General features: G+C 40.5%; 1 protein-coding gene across 5 annotated transcripts; it reads right to left on the bottom strand.

Annotated features, from left to right (window-relative positions):
- Nucleotides 1-4,799: 4,799 nt before the first annotated feature.
- On the bottom strand, nt 4,800-17,273 carry LOC121928453 (pantetheinase-like). Of its 5 annotated transcripts, none has more exons than XM_042463196.1 (7): nt 17,121-17,273; nt 14,432-14,665; nt 14,229-14,359; nt 9,973-10,165; nt 9,256-9,550; nt 5,712-6,082; nt 4,800-4,953 (listed from the first exon to the last, which is right to left on the bottom strand). In XM_042463196.1, the coding sequence occupies exons 2-7, from the start codon at nt 14,645-14,647 to the stop codon at nt 4,939-4,941; spliced, it is 1,221 nt and encodes a 406-aa protein (XP_042319130.1). In that variant the 5' UTR covers nt 14,648-14,665; nt 17,121-17,273; the 3' UTR covers nt 4,800-4,938. The 5 variants fall into 5 exon arrangements, with proteins under 5 accessions (XP_042319130.1, XP_042319152.1, XP_042319111.1 ...); XM_042463218.1 differs by having other exon boundaries at nt 14,432-14,662; nt 17,121-17,262; XM_042463177.1 differs by lacking the exon at nt 17,121-17,273 and adding an exon at nt 16,334-16,466 and having other exon boundaries at nt 14,432-14,662.
- Nucleotides 17,274-17,707: the final 434 nt, after the last annotated feature.

Here is a 17,707-nt window from a genome sequence, read left to right as displayed (position 1 = left end):
CTCTCTCGTCCTGAGGAAGGTTCCACTGCAGGGAGGGAGGACGGTCTAGAGGCAGTTGAAGGTGTTAATGGCTCTCTCGTCCTGAAGAAGGTTCCACTGCAGGCAGGGAGGACGGTCTAGAGGCAGTTGAATGTTAATGGCTCTCTCGTCCTGAGGAAGGTTCCACTGCAGGGAGGGAGGACGGTCTAGAGGCAGTTGAAGGTGTTAATGGCTCTCTCGTCCTGAGGAAGGTTCCACTGCAGGGAGGGAGGACGGTCTAGAGGCAGTTGAATGTTAATGGCTCTCTCGTCCTGAGGAAGGTTCCATACATTTCAAGTTGATGTAAACCTGTCAGAGAAGAAATACTGCTATAGGATGATGGTGATACTGATTTTAATTCTGCCTAGACAGAATTTTTGTGCATCTTTGTTTAGTCCTTTTTCATGTAAAATTGTCATTAAGTATATTTATCTGAAAAAGTGGATTTATAGAATTGGCTCTCCATCTGATCTTATAAAAGCCTCTTCCATTTGGGATATTATCATCCTGCTTTTGCAGTAACCTCATGGGGAATTCTGGGAGTTGTGGTCCTGCAAAGTAAATCCCAAGATCTAAGCATAGCAGTGGTGTGTGTGTGTGTGTGTGTGTGTGTGTGTGTGTGTATCCCATTATTTGTATAGATCTTGATATTTCTCTTGACAATACGAAGCCTGGCGGGACCAAAGGTTAATCAGGAGTGTAGCTATATGTGTGTGGGTATTTGCTATATGGGGTATTTGCCCCACTAAGTATTTTGCCCCTCATTTTTCCTTTACAACTGAAATTACTATCATTGCAGTAATTTAAAAGCAGAATTTAAAAACAACTTCTGGGTAGTCAGAAGAAAAAGAAGGAAAAGGGAGGGGGTTGGTTAGAAGGAAGACTGTGTAAATAGGAGCTTCTTCATCAGAGGCTTTGCTAACTGAGGTTGCTGTACTTCTAGAAATTGATCGCTGTACTCCACCATGAAATCATTGTTGCCATCACCATGCTGTTTGCTGTTGTAACTTGCCAACATGTCAGATACAATTTTGAAAAGGAAAAGCTCTCCCTCCATTCCAGCTGCCATTGCTCTTATGCTCTGATGGGAGAGAACAGCAGTCAGCATTTTTCTGGACTTAGCGGCTAAACAGACTGCCTCGAATAGAGTGGCGTCTCGCCTGCCCCTTTCAGTGCTGGATAAGAGCCATGGCAACGGCATGACACAGCCCTGATCTGGTGCTTTGCTGGCCTAAAAGAAACGCCAAATTGTGGCTCCTCTTATAGTTGGCAAAAAGCCGCCCTTCCTCTCATGGTGGCACCTTTTGGCATGTGTCAATAAATGTTATGCCAAAGGATTGCTGTGATGTTTTCCCGCCATGTGTTTCAGGCAGTTGTGTCACACCGGCATGGGGTGGCTTCATGCAGGAGTTGTCGAAACACACACCCCCATGCCGTCCCCACGCCAGTCCTTACAAGACGGTCTGTAAGCCCTTAATCCCCCCTCCCCATTGCTACCTCCTGGCCATTCCTTGTGTTTGTGCTTTTTAGTTGTAAGCCGAGGGCAAGGAATTGTCAAATTAACAATTGTGAACATTCCGAGCTTTTTTGGCTGGAAGGGAGCATATAAATGTTCCAAATACCTATTGTCTGGCATATAAGATGACTGGGCGTATAAGACAACCCCCAACTTTTCCAGTTAAAATATAGAGTTTGGGATATACTCCACTATAAGACTACCCCCTCTTCCAATGCAAACTAAATAAAAATTTAAAAATCAGATTAATTTCAATATGGTAATTTAATCAAATGCTTATGACATACAGGTACTTAGCAGGAAAACTGTGTGTATCAAAGCCTGCTTGGATTGGTCAGTTCTCCCTGCCTACCCAGCCCTCCCTGTCTCCAAGACTATAAGAGTGGTATGCAAACACGCTCTTTTTCCATACCCTGGGTGTTCCGGATGACTGAAGCTTGCTCCGCCCTTCAGTTACATAGGTGGAGACTGCAGATTCTCCAGTCCGGCCGGAAATTTCAGCACCTGCCTATAAGATGACACCCAGCGTTAAGATGACCCCCAACTTTTGAGAAGATTTTCCCTGGGTTAAAAAGTAGTCTTATACGCAGAAAATAAAGTAATAATTTATGACAACCCTTTGAATGTGAGACCTCTGTGAGTCTTGGCTGTCATAGTCCTGCTTAGGGCTAGCAAACTCAAGATGCCAGCTTCCTTGATTGAATCAATCCCTTTGCAAATATCTCCCTCTTCTCCTACTGCCTAAAGTTTCCCCACATTATGACTTTTCTAGTGAGTCATGCCATCTTATGAATATGTCCAGATACAACAACCCCAGTTAGTTATTTTGATTTCTAGGGACTTCATGCTTGGATTGCTTTTTTGCAGTCTAGGTACTGTAGGACTCTCCTGCAGCACCACAATCAAATGAGTTTATTTTCTTCCTGTTTAATTTTTCAGTGTCTATCTTTCACATTCATACAGAGAAACGGAATACTATGACATGGATGATCCGGACTTTGCAATCCTGGCTTTATTAAAAGAATTATTACACGAGGGCCAATTCACAATAATCACGGCATGAAAGCCACACAACAGTAGCAATAAGTGCTTGATATTTTCTCAGTCACATAAATTGAACACTTATTGTGACATTACCATAAAACACAATCACATTTCTCACACATCCATGAATGAATTGTTAGTGCATTGAAATTGCTCATTGCACAACAGTGTTTTGTCACTATGGTGCATGTCTTGAAACATGTTCCATCCCACAGAGAAGAAAAGACAATAAAATAAAATGTATTACTTCACCACATTGTTTTAATCCAGTGTAAAAAAACCTGTGCCCCATTCACAAAAGACGGAAATCCACTGCAAAACTGATCCTGGCAAGAGAAGATTGGCCTCCACACTGCAAGCATTCGGATTCCCCTTGGTTAGTTCTGCAATAATGCAAATGAAATGTAATTAACATTGCACTTTCGCAATCGCACTTCATTGGCACTATTGAGAAGCGATTCACAGGACTTCCCGTGGTTTGTTGCAAGACCATACCAGGTTCTTCACAAGATAAGTCCTGGATGAATGCGATGTCATCTTAAAATTTAGTGCAACAACAATTAGCTGGAATATGTTTTTTACTCCCGGCTCCCCCCCCCATGGATAATCTCCATATTCAGCCAAGAGACAACTAATGTTTCAAGGGATACACTATTATTGATCAAATCAAAGTGATAGCAGAAATGAAATTATATTCAAAGCAGCATTTAACATGGATAAAGGAATGAATTATTGTGGCTAATAAATGGGATCTAGAATTGGAAGGATGTGATCTGAGAATGGATTGGCATGAGTTTGGGTTTGGTTTCTCAGCAATTATGTGACAAACCTTCTGATAGAAGTCTACAATTAGGCATATTGAGGTTTGCGCTAAATTTTATTTGCCCGTCCTGCTTAGACACTGCTTAGGCGGTAGGAGCAGTATATATGAAGCTGTGTTGTTTGTTTGAAAATAAAATCAATAGAAACACTGAGAAAACACAGGATCCATTTATAAAATATATTAATCAAAAAAAGGGAGATATCAGTATGCTGGATGTGATGTGTATGTTATATTGGTTCCCCCCCCCCCCCCCTCACATTTTTATTTGTAGTAAGAGAGGATTGTCATTTTGTTAATAAAATTAGGAATAGATAAATGAAGATTAAAAAAGAAAGAGAAGAGAATTTAGTTTATTAATTAAAAAGCAGAGAAAATTGTGAGGTTAAATTTTAGTTTTTATGTTAATAATAATAGGATTTTATTTATTTATTTATTATTTTCTTTGTTCTTTGGTTTTAAGACTATGTTGGGGGTGAGTTAGGGTTATATATGTACATATATTTTGTTTGTTGTGTTCTATGTTTTATGTGTTTTAATATTGAATAAAGATTATAATCAAAAAAAGCAAAGTGATAAGAAAGAAAAGGAAATATCAAGATGTACAGTACAACTCATTTTATAGTGGCATAATCAGAATATTTCAGAGAATGATACTGTGGATATGTGAATTGAGGATCCTTTTCATACCACCTTCCAAAAGGGTCACAGTTAAAAGTGGCTGCGATGTACGATTCTGACTGATCAGGCGCCCATCACTTAAAACCTGAATAAAATGAGAGAGAGACTTGGTCATGAGCAATGATTGCTCGGGGTACATTTGGCACTCTTAAATTCCAAACTACAATTTACAAACCTACAAATCCATTTAAGATCACTCAGTACGTCTAATCTACTTTATGACTAACCCATACAATACAGTAACAATTCCAAGTCAAAGATTTATTAGTAGTAGTAACATTTCACACAACATGCAACACACTACATTACAATAAAATCCATGGGCAAAATCCCTGCACCCAGAGCTAAGTAAATTTATTTGCTGGACTCAAGTTCTACAGTCCCCTGTCAGTGGCCTGCTGGCTGGGGATTCTGGGTGCTATCATCCAAAGGTAACTCTTAAAGTTCTGGGAGCTGGACAAGTGTATTCAACGCACATGGCTTTCACACAAACACGAGATCACCCGTGTCAATGATGGCATGGCGAGGTTGCATGCATTTTCTCAGAAACCACTCTTGCCTTAAAACAGCTTGTAAGCTACCTTACCTTTCTGATTATTACTGAATACACAGAAGGGTCCCATTTCTATTCTGCTCCCACTTAGGAATAGTGTGTTCTCTTCCATATAGCAGTTTGTAAGCATCAGTTAGAAAAACACACCCTACCTGGAACTCCCAGGGCGCCAACTGAACACCACTGAGCAGGACTTCTGGAAATACATAGTTTGTACTAAATGGTGCCACTGAGAGAAAGGAATCAAAATGGGTGTGAGCAGTTGTCACTGATTCACCACATGTTTGTAAGTCCATGCTTCCACATTCAACAATGTGAGATCTAAAAAAAGGAAGAAAGATAGTAACAAAACATGAAGGGACCAGATGTAAACTGTTATAAGAAAGTGCCTGGCCGTCATCACTGTAGGTTTTTTCAAAATGTACAGGATGAGTATCCCTTATCCAAAATGTTCGCAACAGAAGTGTTCGTATTTGGATTTTAGAATATCTGTATCTATGGTGCTGGGGGGGGGGGGGTAAGTTCAACACTTGGAAAAATCCTTTAAAGCAGTGGTTCCCAAATTTTGGCCCTCCAGACATTTTGGACTTCAATTTCTTAATTTCTGACTGCTGGCCAAACTGGCTATGCTTCTGGGAATTGAAATCCAAAACACCTGGAGGACCAAAGTTTGGGGATCACTGCTTTAAACTATATACTATGTCAGTGATATGGGAGTCACCAGTCATCTCTAAGAAGAACTCCCTTCCTCATAATAATAAATGAATGATTCTTCATTTATAGCATGCAAAGACTGAACCAAGAGGTAAATTCTTAAGAAGAGGTAATGAGTGCTAGAGAATTCAATTGTGCTTAAGTCTCCTGTTTTGTGTAACCTTAAAGACTAACACTTTTTTATACCATGAGCTTTTGTGGACTACAGTCTAGTAGGATACATGGTTAAAAGTGATTAACTTTGGCCAAACTGTGCTCCATATTTCTCTCATGACATTTAAATGTCCTTTTTTCCCCATCCCTGTCCCACATGATGAATAAAGAAGAGATCCCACTTCTCCACATAATAATAAAAAAAGAGAGACCTGTAAGTAATATTCTCCTTCGACCACATGAAGGCCATCAAATGCACCAAGCACATAACGTTCATCTTCTCTCCTTTCTGTCATCCTGTAGTTTAAATGGCAGCAAAGATCTTTCTGGCACACTGTAATATTGGCAGCTTCATTGGTGAGCTCAGAGAAAGTGTATTCATCAAAGAAAATGAATCCTGTGAAATTATGACTCTGAGTGAACATTTCCATAGTTGTAGCATACAAGCTCCAGTTAAGAGAGGGAAGATAGCTGGGAGAGTGAGATGGATGGGAATCAAGTTTTGCAATCAGAAGATGTCCATTCATTGATTCAAGATCATAATAGTATGCTCGGGATCCATCTGGTGCATAAATGCCACTACCTATAAATGACAATGACATAACAAGTCATTTCAGACTGCTTGTATATTGTCCTACACAGACATAGGCCATTGTTTACAAACACACAAATATTACCTAAACCTTTTTCATCCAGGTAGCCATTATGGAAAGGTAACTTACTTTTTTGTCCTTCCTCCCTCCACATCCCTTACTTCTTCTGTATATTGGCATATATTTCCCATATTGTCATTGCAGGAGGAAAAACTAATTAAAAATTTCAAGCTTACTTCAGTTACTGTATGTACTTGACTATAGGCTGATCTCATGTATAAGTCAAGGACAAGTTTTGGGGCCAAGTTATGGACTTTGGTATGACCCGTGGATAAGTCGAGAGTAAAACTTTGAGGCTTCTCAGGTCCACGGTGGCTCTTCAGCATTTCCCAGGCAGTAGACAGAGGCTGTTTCTCTGCTGCAGCGAGGAAGCACCAAAGGGCCCCCGGTTGCAGGGACGTAGCTAGGATTTTAGGAAGGGGGGGTCCAGACTAAGTGCCACCATTATAATGGGGCTTGAGTGCGGCGGCGCAGCAGCACACACCATTCATTTTTCTAATGGAAGGGGGGGGTCCGGACCCCCAGATCCCCCCCGGCTACATCCCTGCCGGTTGTAGCCATTTTTTACTTGGAGGGGAGTTAAACAGTCACAGGTGCCATCTGCCCCTTAAATTCCACCAAGGAACTTACTTTTACATCCTCCCAGGAGTGGAAGCTCTTTACTGTTGGCCCATCCACGGTTGTCTGCAGCAGCTGGCTTATCTTCTCACAAAGGGTGAGCAGAAGACGGGGGTGAAGAGTCAAATGTAAAAGGAGCTAAGGCAGGGAGGGAGAAAGTGTGTGTGGGTGTGCATGCATGCATGCATGCATGCAAGCATGCTGGATTAGGGAAGGTGGGGAGGAAGGTATGTGTATGCTTGTGACTGGATCAGCTGTTGCTCCCATAGAAATAAAAATTGCTCTGCACTCTCTCTGCTTCCAGCAGCCCATTTCCAGGCACAGAGGGAAAATAGAGGGATGGTGTATGTGTGTTTGCATGTCATTGAATGAACTGTCATCATCGGCATTACCATATTGACCCATATATAAGTCCACCTAGGATTTGGGGGGTCAATTTTGGGGCCTAAATTTCTTGACTTATATACGAGTATATACAGTAACATAACATTTTACATAAGAAGACAGCTGAAAATGTTTGGTGTTTGACAGTCAAGAAGTTGCAAACTGGAAATAACATAAAAGAGAGGTCCCAAATGACTTATTAACTAACCAACTAAATAACTAATTAATTAATTAAAAGCTGAGGTATCTAAAACTTATTTCAGGGAAATTTTGAGATGGCAGCCCTACATTTAACTCAAAGACAAATGCTAGATCAAGAAGCTGGCAAATGATGCCAAGGTAAAATATAGTTTAGCCAAACATACTGGGCAAGCAGAGCAAAAGCTTGTTGGTGACAAATGCAAATACACAAATATAAGTCACAGAGTAAGATGTCAATATAGAAGCACCATGAAAAGATAAGAAAATGGGATTAGGAGACTCCTTTACTGTCAAAATTATCAAATAGTAACAGCCAAGCAAATGCCTGCTGCACAGGACATAAAGCCTATGCTATTAGATTTGGTAAGACTAAGAGGAGCTATTGTATTTACATGAAATCATGTTCTGTATGTAACTCTGCTTATTCTTGAGTTACCTTTGAATGTCTGTCTTTTGAACTGTGGGTCATATTTTGTTTTACATTACAAGATATTTTGTAGTAAAAAATATAACGAACTGTGGTCTCTAGAGTGAGCTCAGTTTAAAAAGTAATTTACTGTATGCCAATCCTGTGACAGATCATAGCATGTGTCCCAGAGGGACATCTGGTGGTGGGAATTTCCAACATGCCAATTTAACCACACTGCTTAGTGCTGGCAAAAAATAAAAGCCATCTTTGGAGGAAAGCATATGGTAAGCTTATCAGACTCTTAAGTGCAGATTGTGAGCCTGAAAACAGAGACAGGGACGGTGGCTAACCTTGTAACGTACCTTGAGACTGGGAGGCTTTTTGCCTGACGAGAGGGATATAAATGATTTAAACAGACAGACAGATGGGGGGGAAAACAGACACAAGCTGAGATTCTGTATGGCATTTGTTGCTAATTACAGTTGAGCTGACTTCAACCCATGGTGGTCCTATCAAAGACCTCCAAGCCACCCTGTTCTCAACAGCCCTGCTCAGGTTTTGCAAACTCAGGATGGTAGCCTCCTTGATCTACCTGTACTGTCTTCCTCTTTCCCTACTGTCTTCCACCTTTCTAAGCATTAACGTATTTTCTAATGACTTGTCTTCTCATGATATGGTCAAAGTACAACAGCTTCAGTTTAGTTATTTTTGCTTCTATGGAGAGGCCAGGCTTGATTAGATCTAGGATCCATTTATTTGTCTTTTTAGCAGTCCACCATACTCTGCAGAACTCTTCTCCAACATCATATTTCAAATGAGTTGATTTTCTCCCTGTCAGCTTTCTTCACTGCCCATATTTCACAGCCTTACTGTTCATGGGCAAATGCTGGTCCATGAGCTATTGTCTGACAGTTTGTGGTGAATTTCCAGAAAAGAAACAAATAGCTGTAGTGAATGAGCACAAAGTCCCTGGTGCATTGGTGTGTGTGTGTGAACCCTTTGCTAGTCCATGACCTCAGATAGCTTTAGAAGCATTGGCCTGTTACAGACTGCCAAAATAAAGCTGCTTCGGGTCTCTTTGGAGATATGTTATTTAAATGATGCATGGGTCCTAAGAGTCCGGAGGTCGCGCCAAAGCCGCACTTCATTCCTAAGCACTGGAGTGCAGCTTTGGTGCAGCTTCCGGATTCTTAGGATACATGCATCATTTAAACAGCATACCTCCAAAGAGAGCTTTATTTTGGAAGTCTGTAACAGGCCATTGTTCTGTATATAATCAGACAGGACTTCAGTATACAGTAGTTATGGCAAAGGCTGACCTTTAGGACGCTTCAAACACTTGTGACTCCAGATTCCACTCGTGTACTCACCAAAAATTTAATTTTGGTGAGTACACCTTAAGGAAAGCCTCAAGTATGTTAATCCACAACTGACTAGAAGATGCAGATATGGAACTTAATTATAAATCATTTTACATAAACTGTAGATTACCTGTCATATTTCGGCTAGGAAGATGAATATTAGATGCCAGAAAATTGATACGCATGCCCATAGCCCAGGCAGAATGGAATTCAACAGCAGTTAAATGTGGAAGGACATTAATCCAGGCAGTAGGGAAGAGGATAGTGTCTACATGGAGCTTGCTCACCAGGGTCACAGCAGGATCATGAAATAGGACATCAAAGCATGTGAATAGACCAAATTTGCCAAAGGAAGTTGTGAAGGTCACAGGTTCAGGCTCTTTAGGGGAATCATACTGCAGTTTCTCTATCATAAAGAGATTGAACTGTTAAAAGACAGCAAGGTTAGAATTTAAGGTAGGGTAATTGGTATAGTGTTATAACCAGTGTCTGGGGGATTCTACAACTTGTACCCTCTCAAAACAAACGAAAATGCTTTCAAAAACATGGGGGGGAAATGAAATCATGCTGCAAAGTCATCTGCAACTTATTTAATTTCATCAACATTTTAAATTAAGGAACAAATTTTTATATGTTAAACCAAGCCATTGTAACTGTATATTGCTAGGTATGCTAATTTATCCTGTCTTTTGGCCATGCTGGTTAGGGAGTTCTTGCATTTTTATCTCCCAAATTATCTTTTCTCAATTCTATCTTAGCATTTTCAAACAAAAATTAACTTCCCTAAAGGATATGCTTATAATTGTGTGCTAAAAATGAATGCTGAAGACACCCATTAAATTCTTACCTTGTGGTAACGTGCCACCAGTTTTCCATCTGAGTCAAATACAACATCTGTGTTATACTGGTAATGACCATTGCTAGGGCACTTAGGATCAGTGGAATTGCAGGGTTTCTTATCCCCAATGTTGGCAACCACATAGATCGAGTTGTGCCTTGCCAGGCAGCTCAGCCTTTTCTGTACTGGGGAAGACCCAAACCTAGAATGTAGAGCATCACAATGAAGGATGTAAAGCAAGATAAGGGATCTGTCAGTAGATCATATATAAACTACTGTAGAAAAAAAATTACAGCAAGCTAGCCTAACTTCCTCCATCCTGTAGGAGATAATGCAGAACTATGGTAGCAAATAGACTCAGGAGGTCTTACATGAACAATGAATATAGTTAATTCCTAGCCACTACCACCCTTTTTATAAGGCAGCCATAGGAGGTTTCCAGTTTGACCAGAGAGGTAGCAGTAGGATTGCCATTTGTCCCGGAAAATTGGGAAAATCTTGACTGAAGGGACTAAAAAATGTCCCAACTAGTTAGATCAGTTGAAGCATCGCAGGCCAATGGATAGATTAAAATGTGGCAGTGGTGATAAAGCAGGAAACCATGCAAGAAGACTGGTGCTGGCGGGAGCCTCATCCTGACCTGCAGGCTCTAGTTACTATTGTGCAGGCATAGCATTGCCACCTTAGTCTTCTATTTCCTATCCCCTTCTCCCAAGAGGCCTAGATGTCAGGAAAGAAAAGGAGGCAAGCAGAGACAGCTTTGTGTTGTATGTTGTGTCAGCTGCTTGAGGTTAGGATAAGCAGTATGATGGAACTTTGCTTCCAGCCTTAAGAGAATAATGGGAGTCCCTTTACTCTCTTCAGGCTGCTTAGAAATGTCCCTGTCTTCACACCAGCTAATGGGGGGAAAGAAGGGGGGGGGGAGAGCTCTTAAATTGGTACTGAGGTTGGAACATAATGATAGAAAAAGTGCAATGGTTAATATGTTGAATTTGCATAATCAAATTGCAAATTAATAATATGCATAATTATAATAATATGCATGGTTATAATAATATGCGCAATATGCAAAGTAGATGCGGATATGAGGGACTGCAACATGGCACATCTAGACAGTAGGGGAAAGTGCTACTTAATTCTTTACCCTCAAACAGCAGATGCTTCTGTGCTGATGGGGTAGTCAGCTTTTAGTTTAAACTTAGTACTGAATTCTATCCCCAAAATAGATCCAACACCTTAAATAGAATCTTTAAAGTTTGAATTAAGCCCCCAGAGTGGATTCACCAATCCATTGACATGGGAACCACAATTTGCCACTGCTCTCAAACCTTTATTCCATCACAAATTGGTTCACCCAAGCTGCTTTCCCACTTTTGGATTAAAGTCACAACTATCTGTAACTTTTCTCATATTAGTTTTCACCAGTTAGGCTTGGGAAATGGTTAAATGCACCTCAGTACTCAAACTGCAACGTTCCTATGGATGCTCGTCTTTTAAAATATCTGGAATAGTTTTGTGTTCTATTTGTAACATCTATATTTGTTCCTCAAATGGTTCAAACTCAATGCATGTAACCAACATATATTGTCTTTCTGTTTAAGATGCTCCAAGAATGGGTGACTGAAAAAAAAAAGAAGCAGTGGGAGCGGGAATGCCAAATTCCTAACCCACTTTGACTTTAGTTTGTTCCCTTCTCCAAGCAATTTTGCCCGAGTGGTGTTTTGAATACATGCATCCAGTAAAATCCTGGAGGAGAGTATAATGCCCTGCAGTGTGGGAGTGCACCCTCAGAACCATTTAGCGGGTGGAGAACAACATCCAGCTAGCTTTGCATCTCTACTCTCCAGTGAATGCACACAAGAGTTATTTCTTCTCTCATCCTGCAGTTATAAAACTGTATACAGATGTTCTGGGGGTGTTCCCACTCTTCCTGGCCACTAAATGAGTGTGGAGATATGCTCACATGCTACTAGGGTAGCCAGGTATCCATTATCATAAGGGATGTTCCTTCTTAGATTGTATGCCATGGGCAGGTTTATTCTTCTCTATTTTATTGTTTGTATGTACAGCGCTGTGCAAATCTATAGCGCTATATAAGTAAAGCATAATAATAATTATCTGAGGGTTATTCATTTTATTCTTTTATTTTTATTAATTTCATTTCTATGCCACTTTTCTCCCAGAAAGGGACCCAAGGTGTCTCACAGATAAAATTGTTTAAAAGATTTTACAATAAAAATTTGAATACAATTAAAATCAACTAGCTAAAAAAGTATAAAATGACATAAAATATAAAACACATTTTAAAAAAAAATATGTGTACAAAGCTTCCCTGACATGATTATACATTAAAAGCCTGCTTGAAAAAAATTGCTTGCTAGCAAAAGGGAAGCAGAAAGTGGAACCAGCCTAGTCTTCCATGGAAGGAAGTTCCAGAGGGTGGGAGCAACCATAGAGAAGGCTCTCTTTCATGTCTTCACAGATCTTTCCATCACCTGTAGATTACAACTTCAGACTCAGTTCTAACCCTAAACCATTAAAAATAACCTGGCTTTTCTCTTTACCTTTGTGTGTGCTGTTTCACGCTCCAAGATAAAATCAGGATTGACCATTTTTTTATTTTATGCATCATTTCCCTGCACATATTTGCACATTCATACAGCTTCCTGCCTATTTCTTGCTCATGTTAATGTGTGCACACATATATTCCTCTATGCCACATAGAATACTGGGAAATAATGGCAGTGTGGCTTTTAACAAAGGATGTTGCCCAGAAGGAAAATAAAATCAAGACATTGTGGACTATTGAGGGGACCAAATGGAAAACTACAGCCATAGCCAAGTAGCCAAAATTAGAGAGTTATAAGATGGTGATCTATGGTGAAAAGCTTCAGTAAAGCAAACTCTATCAGAAAGCACAACACTCTGTGGTTGGCATACTGTTGGTGACACAGGCAGCCATAAATCAACCATATGCCTCTTGCAGTGGCTGGCATTCTCTTTTAGTTTTCACAACAAACCCCACCACCACCACCATTTAGCCCTTCTTGATCATTCAGTGGCGGGTGGAGAGTTGTGGGGACTGGAAAAGTGTCTGGCTATTACTTTGTAGCCAGAGGCAAACAGATCACATCCCAGAAGCTTCTCTGGAAGATCCAAACACTTCTCCAATCCTCAATCCACCCATCCCCAGCTCTCCACCAGCCATGGAATGTCTGGGAGAGGAATGTAATTCTAACCCGTGGTTGGGGGTGGAAATTGAGATAAGAGATATAGTGAAGTTCTGCTTGAAGAACTATTGCACTACTCTGTGCCATACAGAATCTCAGCCTATCTATGTAACTGGAGACTGGCCTTACTGTATATCTTCATATCCACTAATAAGAACTCCTGTGCTTGATCACATATTTGTCTAATACTGGGACTATAGAATAAGTTCTTATTTTCTGAATGTTTCTGATGGGAGGCAGTGTGCAGCTGAAAAGATGGTAATATGAAAATGGTAAGGAGATGGTGGCATTAAAAAAAAGGAGTCCTGGTGGCGCAGTGGTTAAATGCCTGTACTGCAGCCACAAGGTTGTGAGTTCTATGATTCTAGTTCATTCCCAGGGGCTCCAAGGTCTACTCAGCCTTGCATCCTTCTGTAGGTCTCTAAAATGAGTACCCAGCTTGTTGGGGCAATTGGCTTACACACTGTAAGTCAGGGGTAGGCAACCTGCGGCCCGCGGGCCGGATCCAGCCCGCCAAGGCTTTCCTGCCAGCCCCTGCGCAGTCCTGCCGCCGATTGCCGCCGATTTCCCCCGTTTTCGCGCCGTTTTCTCTGCCTGAGAATTCTAAATACCCCTCCTTAAAACTGCAAATCCCAGAATGCAACAGGAGGCAGCTAGAGCAGTCAAAGTGGAATAGTAGCACTATAAGAGTATAGTGTGATAAACACCATACTGACGTGGTTCTAATGGTTTTTAAATACTATATGTGGAAAAAACTACCATCACCTCTACAATAACAACACAGAAAGCTCTGCAGTGTAGTGGTTTGACTGAGTTTTGGAGTAAAAACCTTAGAGTTGAAGGTTCAAGTTCCAGCTGGGACATGGAAGACAATGGGTAAATTTGGGTAGGTAGTCTGACCTATCTCACAAGGCTTTCCTCTTGCTGTTGTGATGATAAACAGGCAAGAGGAAAACCCCATACATATATAAGGCAGGATATAAACATACCAAAAATAAGTAAACACAGATTTATTTTTTTAGGAAAAAGCCACACCTTTCTGGGTCAGTACATGGAATCCAGTTGACCTGTGGATCTGGAATGTCCTCCAAGTAGGGATAAAGTGTTTCTCTCGTGAAGCCAAAGCCATATATACCATCTTCAGGAGTTACAATGATGTGTGCGCCCTGTCAAAAGATGTAGAGTTATACAACTTCCCTACAAACAAACATAGGCTGGCATCAAATAATACTGGGTACCTGTTTTGCTGCTGATTTGATGGCCTCTTCCAAGACATCCATATTTTTGTTCATCAATTTTAAGGCTTCTTCAGATGAAACAGGCTCCAAGGGATTTTTTGCCAGTATAACAGCATGCTCATATACAGCTGCAGTGTATGTGTCCATGGCAAAGGCTCTTGTGCCCATCACAAGAATGAAAACAAACATATGCCATGAAGATCGAAAAGAGATCATTGCTATGGTTCTTGTCTACTGTAACAGACAGAAAAAAGCATTAATGGGTTAAAGAAAGTGAGACAGAATGCTGGCAGAGTCCAAACTTACATTGGCTGGCCCTGAATATGCATTTCTTATTTGGGAATGAACAGTGTTTCACAAGATCAATAATCACAGAACTGTACTTTGATCCCTTTATGCACTGGAACAGCCAAGTTAATTAACTCCAGCTTAAAATGGAGGAGAGAAAAAAATGGAATACTTCACTAAAAAATCTCTATAGTGGGATTTGTGTGTCCATGTCCCTTCAAGTCAACTTCCAATTTATGGTGACCCCATAAATTTCTTAGGGTTTGCATAGAATCATAGAGTTGGAAAAGACCACAAGGGCCATCCAGCCCAACCCCTGCCATGCAGGAACTCTCAATCACAGCATCCCCGACAGATTGCCATCCAACCTCTGTTTAAGGTCCTCCAAGGAAGGAGACTCCACCACACTCCGAGGGAGTGTGTTTCACTGTCAAACAGCCCTTACTGTCAAGGAGGTTCCTTCTAATGTTGAGGTGGAATCTCTTTTCCTGTAGCTTGCATCCATTGCTCCAGGTCCTAGTCTCTGGAGCAGCAGAAAACAAGCTTCCTCCCTCCTTAATATGACATCCCTTCAAATATTTAAACAAGGCAAGGAATACGGTACTCAGGCATGGTTTTCTTAGGCAAGGAATACTCAGGCATGTTTTCCCCTTCTGACATATAGCCTACATTACCTAATTGGAGTAGGCAGGATATAAATAAAGTTGTTGTTACAGCACCTGAAAAGCATTGGCAGTCTCCCACCCAAGCGTAACCAAATCTAACCCTGCCTAGCATCCAGGATCAGATGAGATCTGGTGCTTTTAGGGTATTTAGCCCTCACAGTGACATTTACTTCAGGGGAAACATGCATATTGTAGTTTTAGGCTGCTTCCAGCAGAAGCTTTCATTCTATAATTTTTCTGCCTAATTCATGGAACATTAACAGATTACATCTTCCATTTGTGTATTTCCAGTGTTTACTCAACACTTCTTCCATCTTTTTTCTTCCCTCAGAAAATTCATTAAGGAGAAAAACACTGAGGAAAAGAAAGAATACCTCCACAGTGTATTTTGAAAAGGTGCAGACAACCCAAACTACCACGGAACAACTCTCCTGTGAGCAAAGGTTACAAAATTTGGGACTTTGGGTCCCTTGCCCCAAAAAAGTAAAGAAGGAGAGGCATGATGATGATGTATAAAATTATGCATGGTTTGGAGACAGTGTTTTGTCTGGGACTAGCCACTGAGGTTGAACTTTGGGAGATGAAGAACATATAAAAGGAAGCATGTCTTCATATTTAAATAGTTAAACTGTGGAATTCATGACCACATGAGGAGGTAATTGCTGACAACTTCAACAGCATTAAAAACTGATAAGAAAGATTCATGGAACACGGAGGTATCATTGGCTACTTGTCATGACATATATATATTATTCTCCCTAGGATTAAAGAGAAACATTTATCTGTATATTGGCTGCCAAAACTTTCCCCACCCACCTATAACCAACAGATGTTTCCCTGGAAAGGCAGATAATTTTAAATGCTTTTTCCTATATCCCTTCTTTTACTGAACAAACTCTCAAGACTGCATTAAGCGTAATACAACATATTAAAAAAAGATTAACTTTGCCTGAACAAGTGAAGTCTATGAAGAAATGGCGTAGAGCGTCTCAAATGTCATGTACACACCCCTCCACTGAAAGACGAATTTGCCCATAGCTACCAGATAAAGAACTTAGGTATGCGCAAAATTGGAGGGGAAAGGTAAAAGGAATTAACCCTATAGCAGCTGCCTAGCATTCTGCTAAACTGTTATTAAGAATATTCAAAACCAAACTTTCCTGATTTTCCTTTGCCTCTGGAGCAATTCTGTACCTTTGCCAATAGATTACTAAACTTTTCATCTAGCTGGGGGTTTGGTGACACATCAGCAGAATGCAATAAAAGCTAATTGCCTTGTATTTAACCTTCTTCTACACCCCCTTAAATTTTTCAGCAACATCTGTGTCCTCTCTTTTTATATGAATGAAAGGCAAATTCTCTTTAAAGATCTTTTGAGAAAGATACCACAGTCATATTCCAACCCTTAAGAATCAATTTACCTTTAGATTACTCAGTTGTAACCACAGGGAACTTCAGAGTTTGGATGTTTCCCTGGCTACACATGCCATTTTGACACTGCTATTAATTTGTGTTTCTCTCTAGATCTCTCATGCACAAAAGCGGTTCTCTGTTTGTCTTTTCCACATCGTGACTGTTTCTTCCAAACCATTTTTTTTTATCTTGTCTCTCTTTTTCTATCTTAAATGAGTTCAGGAATGTTGTGATACCACAGTAAACAACAAATGCATGTTGACAATCAGAGGGATTGTTTAGCAACTGATACTCCACAATTTAGTAATATTTTTACCACTTACCTTGGTGCAGTTCAAAACTCCAAAACAAATGTTTTAGCAGGACTGAAAGATCAGACAGCCAGAAAAGTGTAAGTATTGTTTTTTACAGATCTCTTTTTCTGCACCAGCTCCTGGGTTTCTGCTCCACCTACTGTCTTAGGTTTCTGGCTGGACCTTACAGAAGATCAGGGGCTGTCTGAGACGCTGCCTTGACAATTTGCTAAAAGGTACTGTATTGTAATCCCTCTGAGAGTGGGTATGGAGTTATGCCAGATTTTAACTTGAGATAAATTGTCATTTTTATTATGTCAGGCACCGAAAGAAAGGAGTTGAATGGACATGGCAAATGACCAAATGTCTTTACAACAACTAGATATGTCTAGTCTGTTTCTGCGTAAGAGAAGTAAGACAAGGCTGCATATTGTTTCATTGTATGGCTAGCTGCAATAAATAACTGGTGCATAAATGGGGAGATAGATCTGGAGAAGGAGAGCTGAAGTTCCCTAGTAAGTAATATCCAAGGAAGAAGAGAAATATGTGGACAGGAGACATGTCAAAATCAGATAACATTCTAGTCCATTCACCAACACATGCTTCAGTGGATCATG

This window comes from Sceloporus undulatus, chromosome 1, assembly GCF_019175285.1.
Source record: "Sceloporus undulatus isolate JIND9_A2432 ecotype Alabama chromosome 1, SceUnd_v1.1, whole genome shotgun sequence".
Lineage (NCBI taxonomy): Eukaryota > Metazoa > Chordata > Lepidosauria > Squamata > Phrynosomatidae > Sceloporus > Sceloporus undulatus.
Note: the sequence above shows the minus strand (reverse complement) of the source record. Positions and strands in the feature narration are given on the sequence as shown.

Excerpts from the sequence above, each read along its gene's own strand:
- LOC121928453 (XM_042463196.1), bottom strand. The coding sequence starts at position 14,647 with ATGATCTCTTTTCGATCTTCATGGCATATGTTTGTTTTCATTCTTGTG. Across the intron at positions 14,360-14,431 it reads TCAAATCAGCAGCAAAACAG|GGCGCACACATCATTGTAAC; the intron begins GTACCCAGTATT and ends ATCTTTTGACAG. Across the intron at positions 10,166-14,228 it reads CCATGTACTGACCCAGAAAG|GTTTGGGTCTTCCCCAGTAC; the intron begins GTGTGGCTTTTT and ends TCTACATTCTAG.